At 35.5% G+C, this 17,594-nt stretch overlaps 1 protein-coding gene across 6 annotated transcripts; it reads left to right on the forward strand.

The window, feature by feature from the left end:
* The first annotated feature begins 6,547 nt into the window (after nucleotides 1-6,547).
* LOC122279442 (FAD synthase) lies at nucleotides 6,548-17,386 on the forward strand. Of its 6 annotated transcripts, none has more exons than XR_006229611.1 (18): nucleotides 6,548-6,910; nucleotides 7,075-7,180; nucleotides 9,902-9,947; nucleotides 10,033-10,190; nucleotides 10,339-10,456; nucleotides 10,818-10,900; nucleotides 11,920-11,979; nucleotides 12,176-12,427; nucleotides 13,038-13,134; nucleotides 13,700-13,750; nucleotides 13,901-13,981; nucleotides 14,257-14,328; nucleotides 14,905-14,967; nucleotides 15,056-15,208; nucleotides 16,589-16,646; nucleotides 16,738-16,790; nucleotides 16,889-17,024; nucleotides 17,162-17,386. XR_006229611.1 is itself a non-coding variant. In XM_043090120.1 (18 exons), exons 3-18 carry the CDS (start codon nucleotides 7,080-7,082, stop codon nucleotides 16,967-16,969), a joined length of 1,527 nt encoding a protein of 508 aa, XP_042946054.1. In that variant the 5' UTR covers nucleotides 6,549-6,739; nucleotides 6,857-6,910; nucleotides 7,075-7,079; the 3' UTR covers nucleotides 16,970-17,386. The 6 variants fall into 6 exon arrangements, 2 of the variants coding, with proteins under 2 accessions (XP_042946054.1, XP_042946053.1); XR_006229612.1 differs by having other exon boundaries at nucleotides 17,174-17,386; XR_006229610.1 differs by having other exon boundaries at nucleotides 6,549-6,910; nucleotides 16,889-17,075.
* The last annotated feature ends 208 nt before the right edge of the window (nucleotides 17,387-17,594 follow it).

Here is a 17,594-nt window from a genome sequence, read left to right on the forward strand (position 1 = left end):
CCATCTTACTTAAACTAAATTTCAACTCGCCACTATCAAAAAAGGGGCTGACTCATTCACTGAATATTACAACAAAATCAAAGCTCTTGCTGCAACACTCAATGCTGCGGGTCATCCTTTATCTGACTCTGAAATTTCCATTGTTATTTTGGCTGGGCTTGGCTCCGATTATGAGTCTTTGGTCACCTCTCTCACAACACGTCCAGATTCCCTTTCTCCAAATCAAGTTTACAGTTATCTTTTAAACTATGAGTCTTGGCTTTCCCATCAAACCCATTCTATTTTATCCGGCACCTCCATAACTGCCAACAACACCATTAAAACATCAAACTCGGGTCACTCCTCTTCTTCTCGTGGCCATAGAAATATTCCTAGAGGCCGTGGCCGTGGTCGATATAATGGTCGTGGTATTCTTTCGGCACCTCGACCTCCCTCTCCCTTCTATAATAAATCAGTTTGTCAAGTGTGTCAAAAAGGAGGTCATACTGCCGTTACCTGTTATCATTGCTTTGACCAGTGTTATCAATCACCTCCACCTCAGTCCCTCACGGCTAATTATACGGCCCTTTCCCCAGCTTCATCTCACATTAACACTTGGTTTCCAGATTCGGCTGCCTCCCATCATTTTACATCTGATTTGCAGAATTTAAACTTGGACTCGTCGACTTATCAGGGCCCCGACACAGTGAGCATTGGTGATGGCTCAAGTCTTCCTATTCTCAGCACCGGCTCGGCACAGTTTTCGTCTAACACTGGCAAATTTCTTTTACATAACCTTTTACATGTTCCTTCTATTTCCCGTAACCTTCTCTCTGTGCGTCAATTCTGTCAAGATAACAATGCTTACTTTGAATTTCACTCTTCTTTTTTTTATGTGAAGGATTCATGCACCCAGGCAGTTCTTCTTCAGGGACATGTTGAGAATGGTTTGTATGTGCTTCGGCCTGATGCAGAGCCCACTAATCCTTCAACTTCCATTCTTCCTCAAGCTTTTGTTGGTCTTCGTACGACAGCTCAGCTTTGGCACTCCAGGTTGGGTCATCCCTGTCCTCGCACAACATCTCTCATTCTTCGTCAACATTCTCTGCCTCTCAGTACGTCAACCACACTCCAGCCTTGCTCTGCATGTACCTCCGCCAAAGCTCATGCACTGCCACATCCTCCCTCACCTAGCCGATCCATCTATCCTTTTTAGTTGTTGTTTTTAGATGTATGGGGTCCTGCGTCTACCTTGTCCACAAAAGGATCCCGATATTTTCTATCTATCGTTGATGATCATTCCAAGTTCATTTGGTGTTTTCCAATGCAATTGAAATCAAATGTTACTATTCTTGTTACTGCTTTTATTCAATTTGTGTCCAAACATTTTCCATACAAAATTGTTTCGGTTCAAACAGATGGGGGAGGTGAATTTCGCCCCCTTCAATCCATTTTTCACAATTATGGAATTTCCCATCGAATCACTTGTCCATACTCTCATCAACAAAATGGGAGTGTAGAACGTCGTCATCGTCATATAATGGAGACGGGCCTTGCCTTACTCTCTCATGCATCCGTCCCTCATAAATATTGGAGTGAAGCCTTTCTCACTGCCACTTATTTAATAAATCGCATGCCCACTCCCCTTCTACAAAATCAATCTCCCTTTCAAATTTTAATGGGTCAAGTTCCAGATTATTCTTTCTTAAAAGTTTTCGGATGTGCCTGTTGGCCAAATTTAAGACCTTTTAACACTCATAAAATGGACTACAGATCTAAAGAATGTGTGTTCATGGGCTACAGCCCAGATCACAAAGGCTATCTCTGTCTTCACCTCAATTCGGGCCGGACTTATATTTCAAGAGATGTTCTTTTTAATGAGACTATTTTCCCTTTCACCACACAGCCCAAACCGAATACATCTTTTACTCCCATCCCGTCCAATCATTCTACTGATTTTCTCCCTCTTTTAATCCGACCCTCTTCTACTAATTCTTCTCTCAGCCCAACATGTACAGCACATCCAGCCCATCCCATTTCCCCTCTCACGTGTTCAGACTGTGATTCAACTCAATCAACGTCTAGGGCAACAATTTCCACTCCCGTAACAGAGTCATCTTCTCTTCAGCCCGCCGCCTCACCAGTTTACACACCAGCAACTGAAACCTCCATTCAGTCAGCTGCACCTTCATCAACTCTACCACAAAATGAGTCTATCCCTTCCAGAAATCATCCCATGGTTACACGAAAACAGACCCACACCCTTCGGCCAAAGCTGCGCACGGATGGGACCATTCCATGGCCACCACCGAAGCCGACAGCTTCACTCACTGAATCTTCTTCATCTTCTTCTTTCTCCTCGGTTCCAGAAGAACCCAAGTCCTACACCGAAGCCTCGAAACACAAAGAGTGGCGTTCGGCTATGGCCACTGAAATCGATGCCTTGATTCGAAACCGAACATGGCTTCTCGTCCCCCCTTCTCCTTCGTATAATCTGCTTGGCTCAAAATGGATTTTGAAAACCAAACGCCATGCCAACGGGAACATTGAACGGCGTAAAGCCAGGCTTGTGGCTCAAGGTTTTCATCAACAACAGGGTCTAGATTACTCTGAAACGTTCAGTCCGGTTGTAAAACCCACTACCATTCGACTTCTTCTCTCAGTTGTCGTATCCTCACATTGGGCTCTTCATCAACTAGACATACAAAACGCATTCTTGCATGGAGATCTAGAAGAAGCTGTTTACATGAAACAGCCACCTGGTTTTGTGAATCCGGATTTTCCTCTACATGTCTGTAAGTTAACTAAGTCCATCTATGGTTTGAAACAGGCTCCTAGAGCCTGGTTTGCTAAACTTAGTGATAGACTTCTCACTCTTGGTTTTACATGTTCTAGTGCAGATCCATCTCTTTTTATTTTTCGCACCAAATCTGACTGCATTTATCTATTGATCTATGTTGATGATATACTGGTCACTGGATCAAGTTCTCTTCTTATTTCTCAGTTTATTTCTAGCTTAAAATCCTACTTTCCAGTCAAGGATCTTGGTTCATTACATTATTTCTTGGGTATTGAAGTGCATAGAACATCCGAGTGCCTGTTTCTATCTCAGACCAAATATATTTCGGATTTACTTAAAAAAACGAATATGCACAACTGTAAACCAGTGTCCACGCCCATGTCTACTTCCGAAAAACTCACCAACTTTGATGGTTGTTCATATGAGGACCCACAGTGGTATCGTAGTGTCGTTGGCAGTCTTCAATATCTTGCCTTCACTCGTCCTGATATTTCTTTTGCTGTTAATCGTGTGTGTCAATTTATGCATAATCCTCGTCTCCCACATTGGTCAGCTGTTAAACGTATTCTTCGTTATCTTAATAATACACGTCAGCTTGGCTTATCTTTTTCCTCCTCCTCTCCTACCAAATTAACTGCCTTTTCTGATGCTGATTGGGCCAGGTGTCCTGATGATCGACGGTCAACTGGAGGTTTCTGTCTTTATTTTGGGAATCATTTAATTTCCTGGGGATCTAAAAAGCAACCTACTATTGCTCGTTCTTCAACTGAAGCCGAGTATAAATCTGTTGCTAATACTACTTGTGAGATTCTTTGGCTGCAGTCTCTCTTAAAAGAACTTGGAGTTGGTCTTTCCGAACCTCCCACTCTATGGTGTGACAACATCGGTGCCACATACCTGTCCATGAACCCGGTTATGCATTCCAGGACAAAACATGTTGATTTAGACTATCATTTTGTTCGTGAAAGGGTTGCTGCAAAATCACTTCATGTTGCATTCATTTCTAGCAAAGACCAAATTGCTGATATTCTCACCAAACCGTTATCCACTGCTCGTTTTATACTTCTTCGATCAAGTCTCACACTTGCACAAGTGCCGCTTGAATCGAGGGGGGATAATAAGGCCACAGCACCTTCAGGAAATCAGCAACATTCCAGAACATTGGAGAATGTCTCAACTGATTCTTATTGTAACAAATTGAGTAAATAGACCTGCTAGGTGTCATAATATTAGAGGACATTTTACCCATTCTGTTATACGACCTGTCTATAAATATATGCTCCTGTACAGAGCACCGAATGTAAGAGAGAAATATTCAATAACACATCTCACGATCCAGTACAGCATTTTCACAAATACTTGCTCTGCTTTTCATCTCTGTTTTCAGCATGAATATCGTATTTATTTATCTTTTTAAAGTGATTTCATAGTGTTTGTACATTCACGACTGTAACGATTATTTTTTTTTTCTAGTGAATTCTTTATAACTAGTGAAATGGGTTGTTCCTGAATCATAAACAGGCCGGGTTAAGTCGGATCAATCTATGAAATAGGTTTGTTGGATTTGGTTTAGAGTAATTCACCCGTTTAATTATTCGAATCCGAATGACCTGACACAATCCAATTGACAAAGCCTTAAAAGTTTCTTAGAATTTTCAAAATGAAGAAAGTTTCCATTCCACCGTATTTATTCACTTTACAAGTTACATGCCATGTACGTCTCTATAATGGGGAGTGGGGAATGTGAATATAAAACTTTTCGTTTTTTGGAAATCAAAGTGTTGGGCTGGGGAGTGGGGAGCCATGTGAATATAAAACGGTTTTTTTTTTTTTTTTTTTTTTTTTTTTTTTTTTTTAAATAATGCTGATCTGTCTTTTCTCATTTTGACCTTTTATGTATTTAATTTTTAAAAAATTTTCTTTTGCTTACTAATTAACGAAGTAATTATTAATATATTTGTATTTTTTTAATTATTTTTTAAAAATGTTTAAACATATTTAAAAAAAAATGTTTGAAAAACAAAGAACAAAAAAAAAAGGAAAAGTATAATTTGTACTAGGGGTGCATAAAGTAGGCAAATTGAGGGGCATGGTAGCACCACCATTTTTTTTAATTTATTTTAAATAAACCGACTAGGGATATCGTGATCTGGAAATGTTACCACCTATCTAGGCTGATACCTCCAAGATTTCTAGGTTCCAGACTTGATTGAAAAAAAAAAATATAGTCCGAATGCACTACCATACTATATAGTAAAATCTGACAGTATACTTAATTTTTTGAGTGGAGCGTCTAAAATATCCCTTCTATAAATATTAAACTAATATAATTATTATGGATATAATCGGTCTAAGTCGATCGGTCTTGAAGGAGAGTTTTGGACTAGATTGAGTTTTTCGGTTTACCAAAAGTCCATACCGGACTGATAAGGACTTTGGACTAGACCAGACCGCTTTGGTTTGGTCCAATCAGTCTTACTGAAGTATTTAGTCCCACTTATTTTTTTTTTCAGGTTTTTGACAAAAAAAATTGATATCAAATGAAAAATATTAAGTGAATAACTTATAAGTTGTCTAATTAAGTATAACTAATTAAGTATTATCAATAGTTAATACCTATGTTAAAATTCTTAATATTAATGTTATATATAATCTAAGCATAAATAAATTATTTAGTTAGAAGAAAAACATATAATTAATTAATTTCAATATATATGATTACTTTAAAAATTATTTAAAAATTTATATAATAAATTCGGTTGTTCTCCAATATCCAAAATCAAAATTTTCCAGATCGAGACTGACAAATTCTTTAATTAATCCGGACCAAAACTTTTACATCCTTTTTATAGCAATTTCATTCGAACAGTCAATTCCAAAATCAAGTTTTAGCTGATATGACATGAATTTATACTTGTTTATTTTATAAATTTTTAATTCTCATATTGAATTATTTATATATTATTTATATAATAAAAAAATATTAATTTATTTTTTTAATTTTAAAATTATTTAAAATTATTATATTTTACTATTCTATCAATTATCTATTAAATAATATTATAGCTTTAAAAAACTGCAATAACTAAATCATGGTAGGAAATAAGGAAGAAAATATTTTTTTATTCATTTTGGTCATGCTACAGTAACTATTAAATTTGATCCACAACACTAATTTACTATCGCAAAAAACCATCTCATTTTGCATTTATATTATCCAATACAATACATTTTAACACTCTATTAGTCAAACACTCGATTGAATTTTTTCGTTTATTTTTAGAGATAAGATGAGACAAGATGAGATGAATTGAGATTAAAATTAAAAATTAAATAAAATATTATTAGAATATATTATTTTAATATTATTTTTGTATTGAGATTTGAAAAAATTGAATTATTTATTTTATTTTGTATAAAAATTTTAAAAAATTATAATAATTAAATAAAATGAGATAAGATTAGATGTTTTGTGAAAGTGAACGACATTATTTTTAGAATAGTAATTAATTAAAAGAGAATCAAGTCACCGTAACCGTTAATTGAAGATAAAAAGTGAGAGTTTTGGAAGTAAATCGAAGGTTTTATAATTTAAGGTGGAATTTGTAAAGGTAAGATTTCCTAAATGGAAATGGAAATGACAGGATAAATCCCTGATTAATAATGTTAGTGAAGGATGAGAAAGATCCTTAGTCCAATTTGGAAAACATTTGAATTATTCTTTAGAGTTGAATTATATTCGGTGAAAGAAGAAGAAAAATATTCTAAAATAAAATTATGGGAAATGGAATCATTCCCGAATGTCAATATTGCCGTAGTAATCCTCCCGATCCAACTTCCGTTTCATATTTTCAACAGCTTGGCCGCATGCGAAGCTTCTGTGTAAATTAAAGAGAGAGCAGACGAAAAGAAACTACTTTCAGTTTCAGAGATAAAGAACCTGTGGCATCTAAACAACACGTAATGCAAAGTCCAAACACTCCAAACCTTCTGGCTTAGAAAATTGTTTTTTGATTCAGAGAAAACGGCCAAGAGCCGATTATAAATATCTTGTCATAGGCTTTTTTTTATTGTCAGCTTTCTCTTCCAATCTTAACATCAAAGACTGCCCTGAGCCTGAGGTGACTGAAAGTGAGTTTCATTTCATAGCTTTTCGTAAACGAAAAATTTCTTCGATTTTTCAAGACCCATTTGTTTGATTTTCTGAGAAGCAGCATTAAATTTTCAATTTATAACACCCCATTTTCTTTATTCATGTTTCATGGTTCTGCACATTTTTTTTTTTTGTGTGTTAGAGCACATGGAGATCGATAAGGCAATCAGAGAGAGCGATGACCGGCGGCTCAAGACCAAGTACGAAAACGCCATATATGTTATTCAGAGAGCTCTGGCTCTATACTCGTAAGTTCTTATTTTCCACCCTTACTTTTTGGGTTTTATTTGAAATTTTACGAATTACATTTTGTTTTTGTCATGCAGAGTAATATTTATCATGAATTTTAGATGTCATGGGATTTTGGGTTCTTAGGAAACTGGGAAATGAAAATTAATGTTGACATTTTGAGTCTTTTCCTGCATGCTGTTTGATTTAATGAAGAACGGACTCGGGTTTGTATTAGAGTCAGTTGAGTGGAGATTTAGTTTCCCCTGGCCTGGAATAAGGAACTCGATGATTGTAAAAGTTTTTTTTTTTTTTTTTCCTTCTCTTTTTCATCGTTATATTAGAGATGAAACAGGTGATTGCTGAAATTATCATATGAAATTAATTCTGTAATGTGAATGCATCTGTTTCTCCAAAAGTTTATAAAAGCCAGTTCGTTTGCTGTTACTGTCCTTCATTTAATTGGATTGGGTAGACTCAATATTTTGTCTTAAATTCTTACTTTTGGAAGATTTAGCATGCTTTCAATTGTCAAGGTTGTAGTGGTTCTTCTTATGTTTCTTGGTTGTATTTAGTAATGTTCATGGCGTGTGGTGGTTTGATCCCATGATATTGTTGAAGAAGAAATTTAGATAAGCTGATTTAATGATGGTTTGGTTTTGATCAACAAAATAACTAGTGTATGTTATATGTTATTTTTTTTTTAAAAAATAAATCAATAGGGTTTGTGTGAAGCATTAGTGAAGGGGTTTCAGTTTAATGAGTGAAGGACTTATTTGAAATTTAACAGAATTGTGGAATTTTAACAGATAGGCTTACTTGATCTAACTAGTGGTTGATTGGCACATTCCTTTTTGACTGTTGTATGGATCTTGTTATCAATTATATCTTTGCAGATGTCCAGATATTTTTGCTGCATATTGCTACTTTTTGCGAGATAACGACCCTACAAAAGATTCCCATTATTTTGGGCAGCTTTGGGGGGATGGGGAAGGTGGCACTAAATGTTACTACGTTGTTGCTACTTGTCATTTCCTTATGAGGCTCTTAGATGTCTGTGGCATGTGTTGCTAGTGTTTTTGGTTTTAATGAGAAGATTCGGGGAGGTATATGTGGTGGCTCTGTGATAGAGACAAAAAAGGGTTATGTTTTTAGGGTGCTCAGTAGATATGAGAAATATTTCTAGATAATTTCTCCTTTCTATTATGTTGTGAGCATCTAAATTGTTTTTGGCATGTGTCACAAGTGTTTTGTGAGTCAATGCACTAGTCAATGAAAAGATTTGGTAGGTATATGTGGTGGCTTTGGTATAATAAATACAAATACAAAAATTGCTTGTAGATGCAAAGCTTTTTGCATTTTGAGTAACTAGTGCATAGTTTTTGATGTTCTGATCTCCAGTTTTGGAACATAATCTTCTTAGTTTATCTAATTGGTTTTAATAGAATGATTAAAACGAGTAACTTTTTAATTGACAAAATTTTGAGTAGTATCTGCCATTGTCATTCTCATGCAAAACATTTGATGTTGGTGACATTAAGTCTTGATTATCCATTTTATTATAGTGATTTATGTTATGCAGATAATAGGAATGTGGAATTTACAAGGGCTGAAATCTTCTAATGCTAAGAAGAAAATTCTTGTTCCTAAGACTTAATTCTGTGTGGGAATGGTTGGTTAGGGCTTCATTTGCTGTCCAAAGTCCGTCTGTTCCTAATTCATATTTGGAGGTTGGGCCCGTGGGGGGTTGTTGGGGGGTTGATCAGTTGATAGTTCTAGGTCTATGGTTGAACGAAAGACTAACTTCTTAAGTATGACATATCTTTCCATTAAGAAAAAAATGTATGACATCTTTCCATTAAGAAAAAATGTACTTTGTTGCTTTGCAGAAATCTGTCCACCTTCTTTCCACCCTCATTCTTCTCTTCTTCCGTACACTTATATAAAGACATGCACATGTATGTTTAGTCTTCAGTCCAAACAATTAATATGTGACTCCTTTTGAGGGTCCCTACAAGGTGGATGCTTCAGATAGGAAAGGTAGGGACAAGCAGTGCTGGGTACAGGATCCGCTGCTTAAGTCAGCTCATGAATTTGATAAATTCCAATCTCCTGGACTTTCTTTTGTTTAGGTTGGACGGCTACAATAGCTACTTTCTATACCACTAACTACCTAAACATTTTAAAATAGTTAAATAGACACTTCCCCTTGCCCTCTTAGGTTTGTTCCATTCTGGCTTAGATTACTTGGAAGAAAACCAACAACAGATGCAGTTAAATGGTTAATGTTTCTGAGTACAATTCACTTAATTCGGAGAAATATTTTTGTCAAATTGGACTTTCATCATGCTGTTAATGTCTATTTGATATACATTGTTGGTCATTTCCTGACAGCTAACACTATATTTGATTTAAAGGAAATCAGGATGAAGGAATAGGGTCTTTCACTTGTTAGTTTTAAGGAAATGCAGATAGGAAAATGAGTAAGGCTAGGGTATTATTCCTGCTGGGCTCACCATCTCTTTAACAAAATAAAACTCTAGGAATGATGAGCAAAGAGTTGTCATGTGGTATCCTTCAGTGAAATATTAAAAATTTCCCTTTTTATCTGTTTAATATGCACCTTTTTTGTTCTATATTTCTTCTGACCTGCAACCGTTATAATCTTTATCTGTTATTGTCCATTGGGGAGCATGTAAGTTGATGATGCTTGAAACACCTGATATTCTTTTCCTCAACAGTATTGAAGAGGTTGCTTTCAGCTTTAATGGAGGAAAGGACTCAACTGTATGTTTTCATGTCTTTTTAGTCTAGTAATCCATATCAGTTACCTTTTGTCTCATTAATACTGACAATTAAACTGAACATATAGGTTTTGCTGCACCTACTTAGGGCTGGCTATTTTTTGTATAAAGGGGAAAAAGGCTGTTCTGAAGAGGGCCTAAACGAATTTCCAATTCGCACAATATATTTTGAGAGCCCTTCTGCTTTCCCTGAAATCAACTCGTTTACCTATGATACAGCCTCTACGTAAGAGAAGCTCCTCTAATTTACATTTTTCTTCTTCCTCATAAGTTTTTGTTACGCAAAACAATAAGAATGTTTTAACTTCTAGGCGTGGTATATGTGGAAGGATCTGGCTGCTAGCCTGCTAATTTGTTTATTCATATTTGAGCAGCTATGGTTTGGAAATGGATATCATTCGCCTCGATTTCAAGTCTGGTTTGGAAGCTTTATTAAAGTCTAAACCAATTAGAGCTATTTTCCTTGGTGTTCGCATTGGTGATCCTACCGCGGTATCTTTCATGCTCTATGTTGACAAATACATGATTTCACAATGTATTTTTCTACTGGCTAGAATATTTTCGATAAATTTTTTAATGATTTCTATACAAAAATTGATATTAACTCGCAATGTCCATCTCATTGTCAATTCAAAAAAATATCAATATTAATAGATTAATGGGGTTGATATTGCAATTTTTATGCACTGGTTTATAATTTTGGTAGATTAGTGGGATGGACATTGTAAATTAATCCAGTGATGGTCTTGGTTACAACAGAAATTATACTTTAGGGAAGACATTGCAGATAACCCCATAGTTTAAGGTGTAGAGCTGCAGTTTAACCCTCTGTTTTTTCCTGTGAATCTCACAGGTCGGCCAAGACCAGTTTTCTCCCAGCTCACCAGGATGGCCACCTTTCATGAGAGTGAATCCTATCTTGGACTGGTCATACAGGTATCTCAGTTGCTGTATGCTGTCTCCCGCAGCTTCTTTATGCTTTTCAGATGTCAGGGGCTGTCTGAGAGCAAATGTTCTGTTTGGTTCCCCTGGCCGCCCATGAAATATGATTAGAGCTTTATATACCTAGATAGATACATATGTATGTGTCTATCTATACATATATATACACAAATGTTTTAATTTCATCATTTATGCAACATAACACCATTGAGTAAAACCCAGAACATGTTAATCACTGGTTCTTTGTGATGATTTGATGTGCGAAACAGTGGCTTGGTGTACTAAGAGGTTTTTAAGTTAACACTATATCAATCAGTAGTCATAAAACTTTTGTTAAACTGCCCAGGTTTTTCGTCAAGAAGAAAGTGGAAGAAACAATGCTTTGGCACCATTTTGGTGGTTGTTAGCCATTAGCATCACCAATTGTGGGTTACCTTTTATTTGATGTTGTTCCTTCTTTTAATGGTACTTTTCTTTGTAGTATAGTAGTCATGATAGGTTTTCAATTTTTTGTTATCCAGTTTATTATTTTATGGTGAAAGCTTTACCAACAGCTTTTTGGTTTGTAGTCCACTGTGGTTCTTAATGTAAATTGTTTCTGTCGTTTATCTTTTATAATCGCAATCAAGGAGAATTTAAAAATTGGAGGCCTTTTTGGAACCCAATTTGGGTTCCTCTTAATATGGGATGCATTATTTCCGCTATAACTGTTTTTGAGAAACCATAGCAGAGTTTGTTAAGTTTTATTTATTTTTATTCATACTGCTCAATTTTTTTAGCCTCTAGGTTTCAGTGGCATCTTAACAACCATCTATTCCCTAATTGAGAAAATGGTGTAATTGAATGCAAATTTTACTTATTGCCACTAACAGCTGTTCTAAGATTGATACTGCCTTATTTTCTGGCACTATTGTGTCATTATTGTTTAGTTTTCACCATGACTTGCTCACGAAGTTTGCAGATTTTTGAAACCATCTTAGGATAAATTTAAGGGTTTGATGTTTCTTTGGCAGAGATGTGTGGGCCTTTCTTTTGAAGTGCAAAGTCCGGTACTGCTGTCTTTATGATCATGGGTAAGATTTCCTATTTGCATTTTAAAGTGTTGGACATCTTGTTCAATTTTCTCTCTTTTATTTGCTGAACTTGCCGGATATACTTCTTACTTTAACTAGTTTGGTCCCTGATGCAACTATAAATCGGACATGCATGTGAATTGATATTGGCATTACAATTATCTATTTAAATTATTTTGATCTTTGATTTTCACAGTTATACTTCGATTGGGAGCATATATGACACAGCTCCAAATGCATTATTGTCCAATGATAATTCCTCCAGTGGCAGAGAAACATTTAGACCTGCATATCTGCTTTCTGATGGAAGATTAGAGAGAGCAGGAAGAGCTAAAAGAATTTCTCCAGTTAGTGGGAGTTCTGCTGTTACCAATGGCCCAGACAATGTTGGTTCGCATAAAAACAGCATGCTTACAGCATCAGCCATTGCTGTTGGGGATGAGATTCTGTGAGTCCCCTGTTGGTATTACGTGTTTAAATTCAAATGGTCTCTGTTCTTATGATTACTATGGTTATATATTCATTAGAAGTGACCTAGGGAAAATATTAGCCACATCTATGATATGATCTGAAAAAGGAATAATCAACTGGAAGCTTCCCTAAAGCCCAATTTCATCAGTAGCCAATATAGAACTCACCCTTGACTGCCTTTATAACCTACCCACTCTATATGGGTTATTCATATTCGCAATGTGGTTTTGGTGTTACATTATCCCTTAAAGCTTTGGCTGGCCTCTCAAAAGAGATGTTATATTGTTTCCCGGTTGCCTTCTTGTCTATTACTTATTTATTTATTTTTTTCATTTGATATTTGGCTTGGATTCCAGAGGCAACTGATTATTTTGTTGGGTTAGTTGATCCTTCATCAGCCATTTTTAAGTTATGAAATCATCAGGGAAAATGTGAAACACTAGAAGAGTTTTTATGTACTTATATTTTTTTCACAGCAGATGACTATAAAGTTGGTTGTTTTGTGTTCTTGACTTGTGTAGAATGTTTAGAATACAAAATTTTTGAACTTTATAAGATGTCACCATTTAATCTGTTCCATAGCTCAGGTTTGGCACCTTTGGGGATCAGTTAGGACCTACACTCTGTAGAAAGCTCCATTCTATTGGCTGGTCTGTATTACAAACTACTGTTGTTCGGAATGATGTAAGTTACTATTTTCAGAAATCATCTTGGTAGAACATAGCAAATTACGTACTATCTTTTTAACATGGTACTTGTTTGTATGTTATATTCACATGGTTGAACCTTTGATAACAGTAACAGAGGTATGCAGAGTGTTAAAATATGAATCAAATGATTAAATTCACCTTTCCACATCCGTTTATGTTATTTGGGATACTTGGTATTTCAATATGGTACATAGTGGTGGGCCTAAGTTCAAACCTCGAATCCATGGTCCCTCGCGGCACCACTCCCCCCCCCCCCCCCCCCCCCCCAAAAAAAAAATAAAATAAAATAAAATAAATAAATATTACACTTCTGGGGTCTACTCAATAAATTTACCTCATTCCTTCAGCTCAAACTTTTGTTAAAGTTCTGTTTAAACCATAAATAACAAGCGAATGAAGGGCTGTGGAGTAATCAATAAAACTCTAAATGTTGCACTTAATCCTGTCCTTTTTTTTTTTTTTTTGGTTGAATTTTACCTGTCACAAAATTGATTCCTGGTTTTAGCAGTTCATTTACTATGACATTCTTCTTATACCAGGTAGATTCGGTGGCTGAAGAAGTTGAGCGACAGAAGTCTGTGAATGATATGGTAAACTGTTGCAAATTGTTAAGAGCTCTTTTTTTTATTCTTTTTTATTTTTATTTTTTAAATGACATTAATGAATGAAGTTTTCATTCCCAAGTTCTTATTCTTCACTGGATATATTCTTGATATGACCCACCTGATATGACCATACAGGTTTTTATCTATGGTGGGGTAGGCCCATTGCATTCAGATGTGACGTTATCAGGTGTTGCAAAGGCTTTTGGTGTTCGTCTGGTTCGTATCGTTTTTAATGCCCAGCTATTAGTGTCTTACAACACGGATCAATTTCTTTTCATTAAGTGTTCCTGTCCTCTTTTCCCCAAAACATATCAAGTACTTTGATTGAGCTAGCCTTGAAACTAAGAATTTAACCGTTCAAGATTCTCTTAACTCCACTCAGTGGTGATTGTTGTACATAGAAACATCATGAGACCATGGTTTCTGCAGGCTTTATAGTTTCGTTTTTTGCATAAAAATTTAACTATGTTAGACATTTATCCCCAATTTAGGCTCCGGATGAGGAATTTGAAGAATATCTTCGGCATCTTATAGGCGATCAATGCACTGGAGACCGAAATGAGGTATTTCATTTTGAGAGCGAGCAGCTTTACATTTATTTCATAATTTATGGCTTGATATATCTTATTTTGGATATAAATATAGCAATTATAATCCCAAGGGGTTGGCCCAAGTGGTGAAAACCTTGGTCTTGGAGTATCACTCCCTTCAAGGTCCAAGGTTCAACACCTCATGGGTGCAAACAATCCTTTGGGGCCATACCCGCTGGTGAAAAGCCAGTAATTTAACCAGTTCCATATAGGGAAACTTCCTAGGTTGCAGTGCACGGGACTGAGATTTACTCTGTAGGGATGGGTCCGAATGGCCTTGCGTTGGAGAGGTTTCCCGATATAAAAAAATAAAAAAATAAATAGATATAGCAATTGGTCCACTTATAATTTTTTCAAACAATGCATTATTCTTTTATTTCACAGTAGATTGCTACAGCAGGAAAATTTTTCCATTAGGGTGAAAGTTAAACCCGCTGCACTGACACAATTTTTTCTATATGTATGAACTTATTTTCACATTTCACAGAATTTTAAGATGAATGCTATACTGCTAGGATATTTTAAGCATGAACTTGATCTTCTTTTCAGATGGCTCTGTTGCCTGAAGGTATTACTGAATTGCTGCATCATGAAAAGCTGCCTGTGCCTTTGGTATGTTTTTATAAGCTTCCATATGATAGTTAGGTTCATACTATGAAAGGCTGGTTTGAACTGCTATCCGAAAATTGTTTATTTGTAGATAAAGTGTCAAAATGTGATCATTCTTACTGCAACAAATGTTATGGAGTTGGACGAGCAGTGGGAGTGTTTGAATCAATTATCAGGATCTAGCAGTCTTTTGGCGATGCTGGAGCCATATGTATCAAAGTACTTGACAACACAGCTTTCAGATGTATGAGTTAAACAGTGCTTTTTCAGCTTTCAATGATTATAAAGTTTCTTAATCATGGTAGTCATTGCAATTGTTGCTAGAGGTCAAAATAATATTTCTGACTTCACATTACATGTACTTAATTCGTCACATGCTGAGCATCTTCTTCTGTTGGGTTCTTTTTCTTTCTTTCTTTTTTATTTTTATTTTTATTTTTAAAATTTTGGCTTAGTTCCTTTTATCTTTTGATAAGTTGTTCTTCAGTTATAGAAGTGTTTCCTTTTTCTTTCATACTTCTGTTTTCACTTTAGCAGCTGTCTGGCTGCAGATGCACTTGGAAAGCTACATCTAAATCATTGTAACTTATTTTAAGCGCGGACAGAATTACAGGCACATACAGACATGCATATCTATTTCAGTGTGAATCAGACTATACTTTGGTTTACCTGAATATTATTGCTAGTTCTCTGCACTTGGCCTATTTGACGATACTATTAGCGCATCCATGGCTATCCATTGTTGTCTTGCCAGTTGATGGGCTTTACACTGGGGAAGAATGTTGAGAAGAAAAATCTATTACCTATATAATTTTTTATGCATCTTTTTTGTATTCTATCGGTCATCTCATCATTTTATACATTTTTCATCTTAATTTATTGATTTATCTCAGCCAAATACATGATAAAAATACTTTTCATTGTACTGTCTTACCACAATAAACCCTCTATATTTCCTGACATTCGGATTAAAAAAAACTTAAAAGAAAAAGGTTTTCTACCATCTATTATTACAAATTCAGTAGAGAGGAAAAAAAGACTTCATTTTATAGTGGTAATTCATTTCCCATTACTTGTCTTTTTGACTTTCCTACAATTAACTCTTACATCAATTTATTATTACTCTTCCAATAACATAAAAAAAGACTATTCTTCTTATTGTAGCTATTGAGTCATCATTATTTACCCCTTTAGCTTCCTCCCCTCTTAACTATTCTGCTTCAATTATTCCCACACATTGTGCGGATCAACGACTAGTGGGTTGAATTTGCAGACAGTGCAGAGAAGTTGTGGAGAACGTCTTTGTGTACTGGGGATTGAAATATTCACCCACTCTCACTAGCACATTTTCAAATTTTCTGGTAGTTTCCATAGTTGAAATATCCAGACATTGTATTTTAGCATTGGTGTGGTTACCAATAATTTAGTTTGTGGAAGGAAAACTAATGGCTTGAACATCTCAAATGACGCATAACTTCGAACTTGGGCAGTGTTTTGTTTACAGTTGATTTAATGGTAGTACTAGCAGATAATTTAGTTTAATTGGCATTTACTAGCAATATTCACGTGGTTTTATTTGTTTTGTGGTATCAACTCATTGTTATCTGTGTTTGATAAAATTCAGGTAGAAACTGCTCATCCTCTGTCAAAACTTTGTCTTGAATTCCCCGACCTGTACATTGGTAAGAGTCGTTTTACTAATGTGGGTTTCTGGAGTATATGTTCATCTTCTTCTACCTCATTCTAATTATGATATCCCGCTGCAACTTCAAGGGTGTTACCGCAAATCCAGATACGGGCCTCTGATGATTAGTTTCAAGGGCAAGGTATAAGAATTATTCACAAGGATTTTCAAGCTCTGTAATTTGAAGTTTGACAAATAGTTGTTTAAATGAAATCTAATCCTTTTAAAATATGGTTGCAGGACCAAGTGCGAATTCAATCGGCTGTGGAAGCATTATTCAGGAAGTTCCATACTGGGGCTTTCTCTGAAGCTAACCAATAAGATCATGGAACTAGGCTTGGAATAAGAATTGGAAAGCAAGGAAAGGAATCAAGCGGTAAAATTCACAACATATATACTACAGATGTAGAAAACAAAGAACTTTGTTGTAAGAACTTATCTTAGAGCTCCAGTCTCTTTTAATGGTTCAAGGGTACTCCTTCAATTATTTGCCTTTTATTTCTTGACGGGTAGGAGCATTTACAGGACACGCCTGAGTACTTTCCTTGCAACATCATGTTGTGGCAGATGCATCTAACCAGAACATCAATTACAAACAAGAATCGATCCCGATGATTCGGTATCACGGGATGAATAGATATCGCAGATGATGAATTGATTTCTTACCTATGTCACTCTTATTTGTTTTACTATGGTTTATAATGATAATGATTGCTGAATCAAAAACTTTCATTTGAACTTATTCTTTCAATTTGTATTTTTTGTTTACCCTTGTTTGTATCTTTCAAAACCAAAATCGAAATTTAGGGAAGTGATTTATAAACATATGTATAAGAAATGAGTAATATTACATGCAGTTATAAAGTATGCAAGTATTATGTAGTCGCTTTGATAAAGAGGGGTCAATTAGTAAAAAATTAATTTTTTTTTTTCATGTATGTTCTAT

The sequence above is a fragment of the Carya illinoinensis genome, chromosome 10, assembly GCF_018687715.1.
Source record: "Carya illinoinensis cultivar Pawnee chromosome 10, C.illinoinensisPawnee_v1, whole genome shotgun sequence".
NCBI classification, from domain to species: Eukaryota; Viridiplantae; Streptophyta; class Magnoliopsida; order Fagales; family Juglandaceae; genus Carya; species Carya illinoinensis.

Bases quoted from the DNA above. Each gene is read 5' to 3' on its own strand.
- LOC122279442 (XM_043090119.1), top strand. From the start codon at position 7,080: ATGGAGATCGATAAGGCAATCAGAGAGAGCGATGACCGGCGGCTCAAG. The intron at 10,191-10,338 runs GTAAGAGAAGCT...ATATTTGAGCAG, and splicing joins ACCTATGATACAGCCTCTAC to CTATGGTTTGGAAATGGATA. The intron at 13,751-13,900 runs GTAAACTGTTGC...ATGACCATACAG, and splicing joins AGAAGTCTGTGAATGATATG to GTTTTTATCTATGGTGGGGT.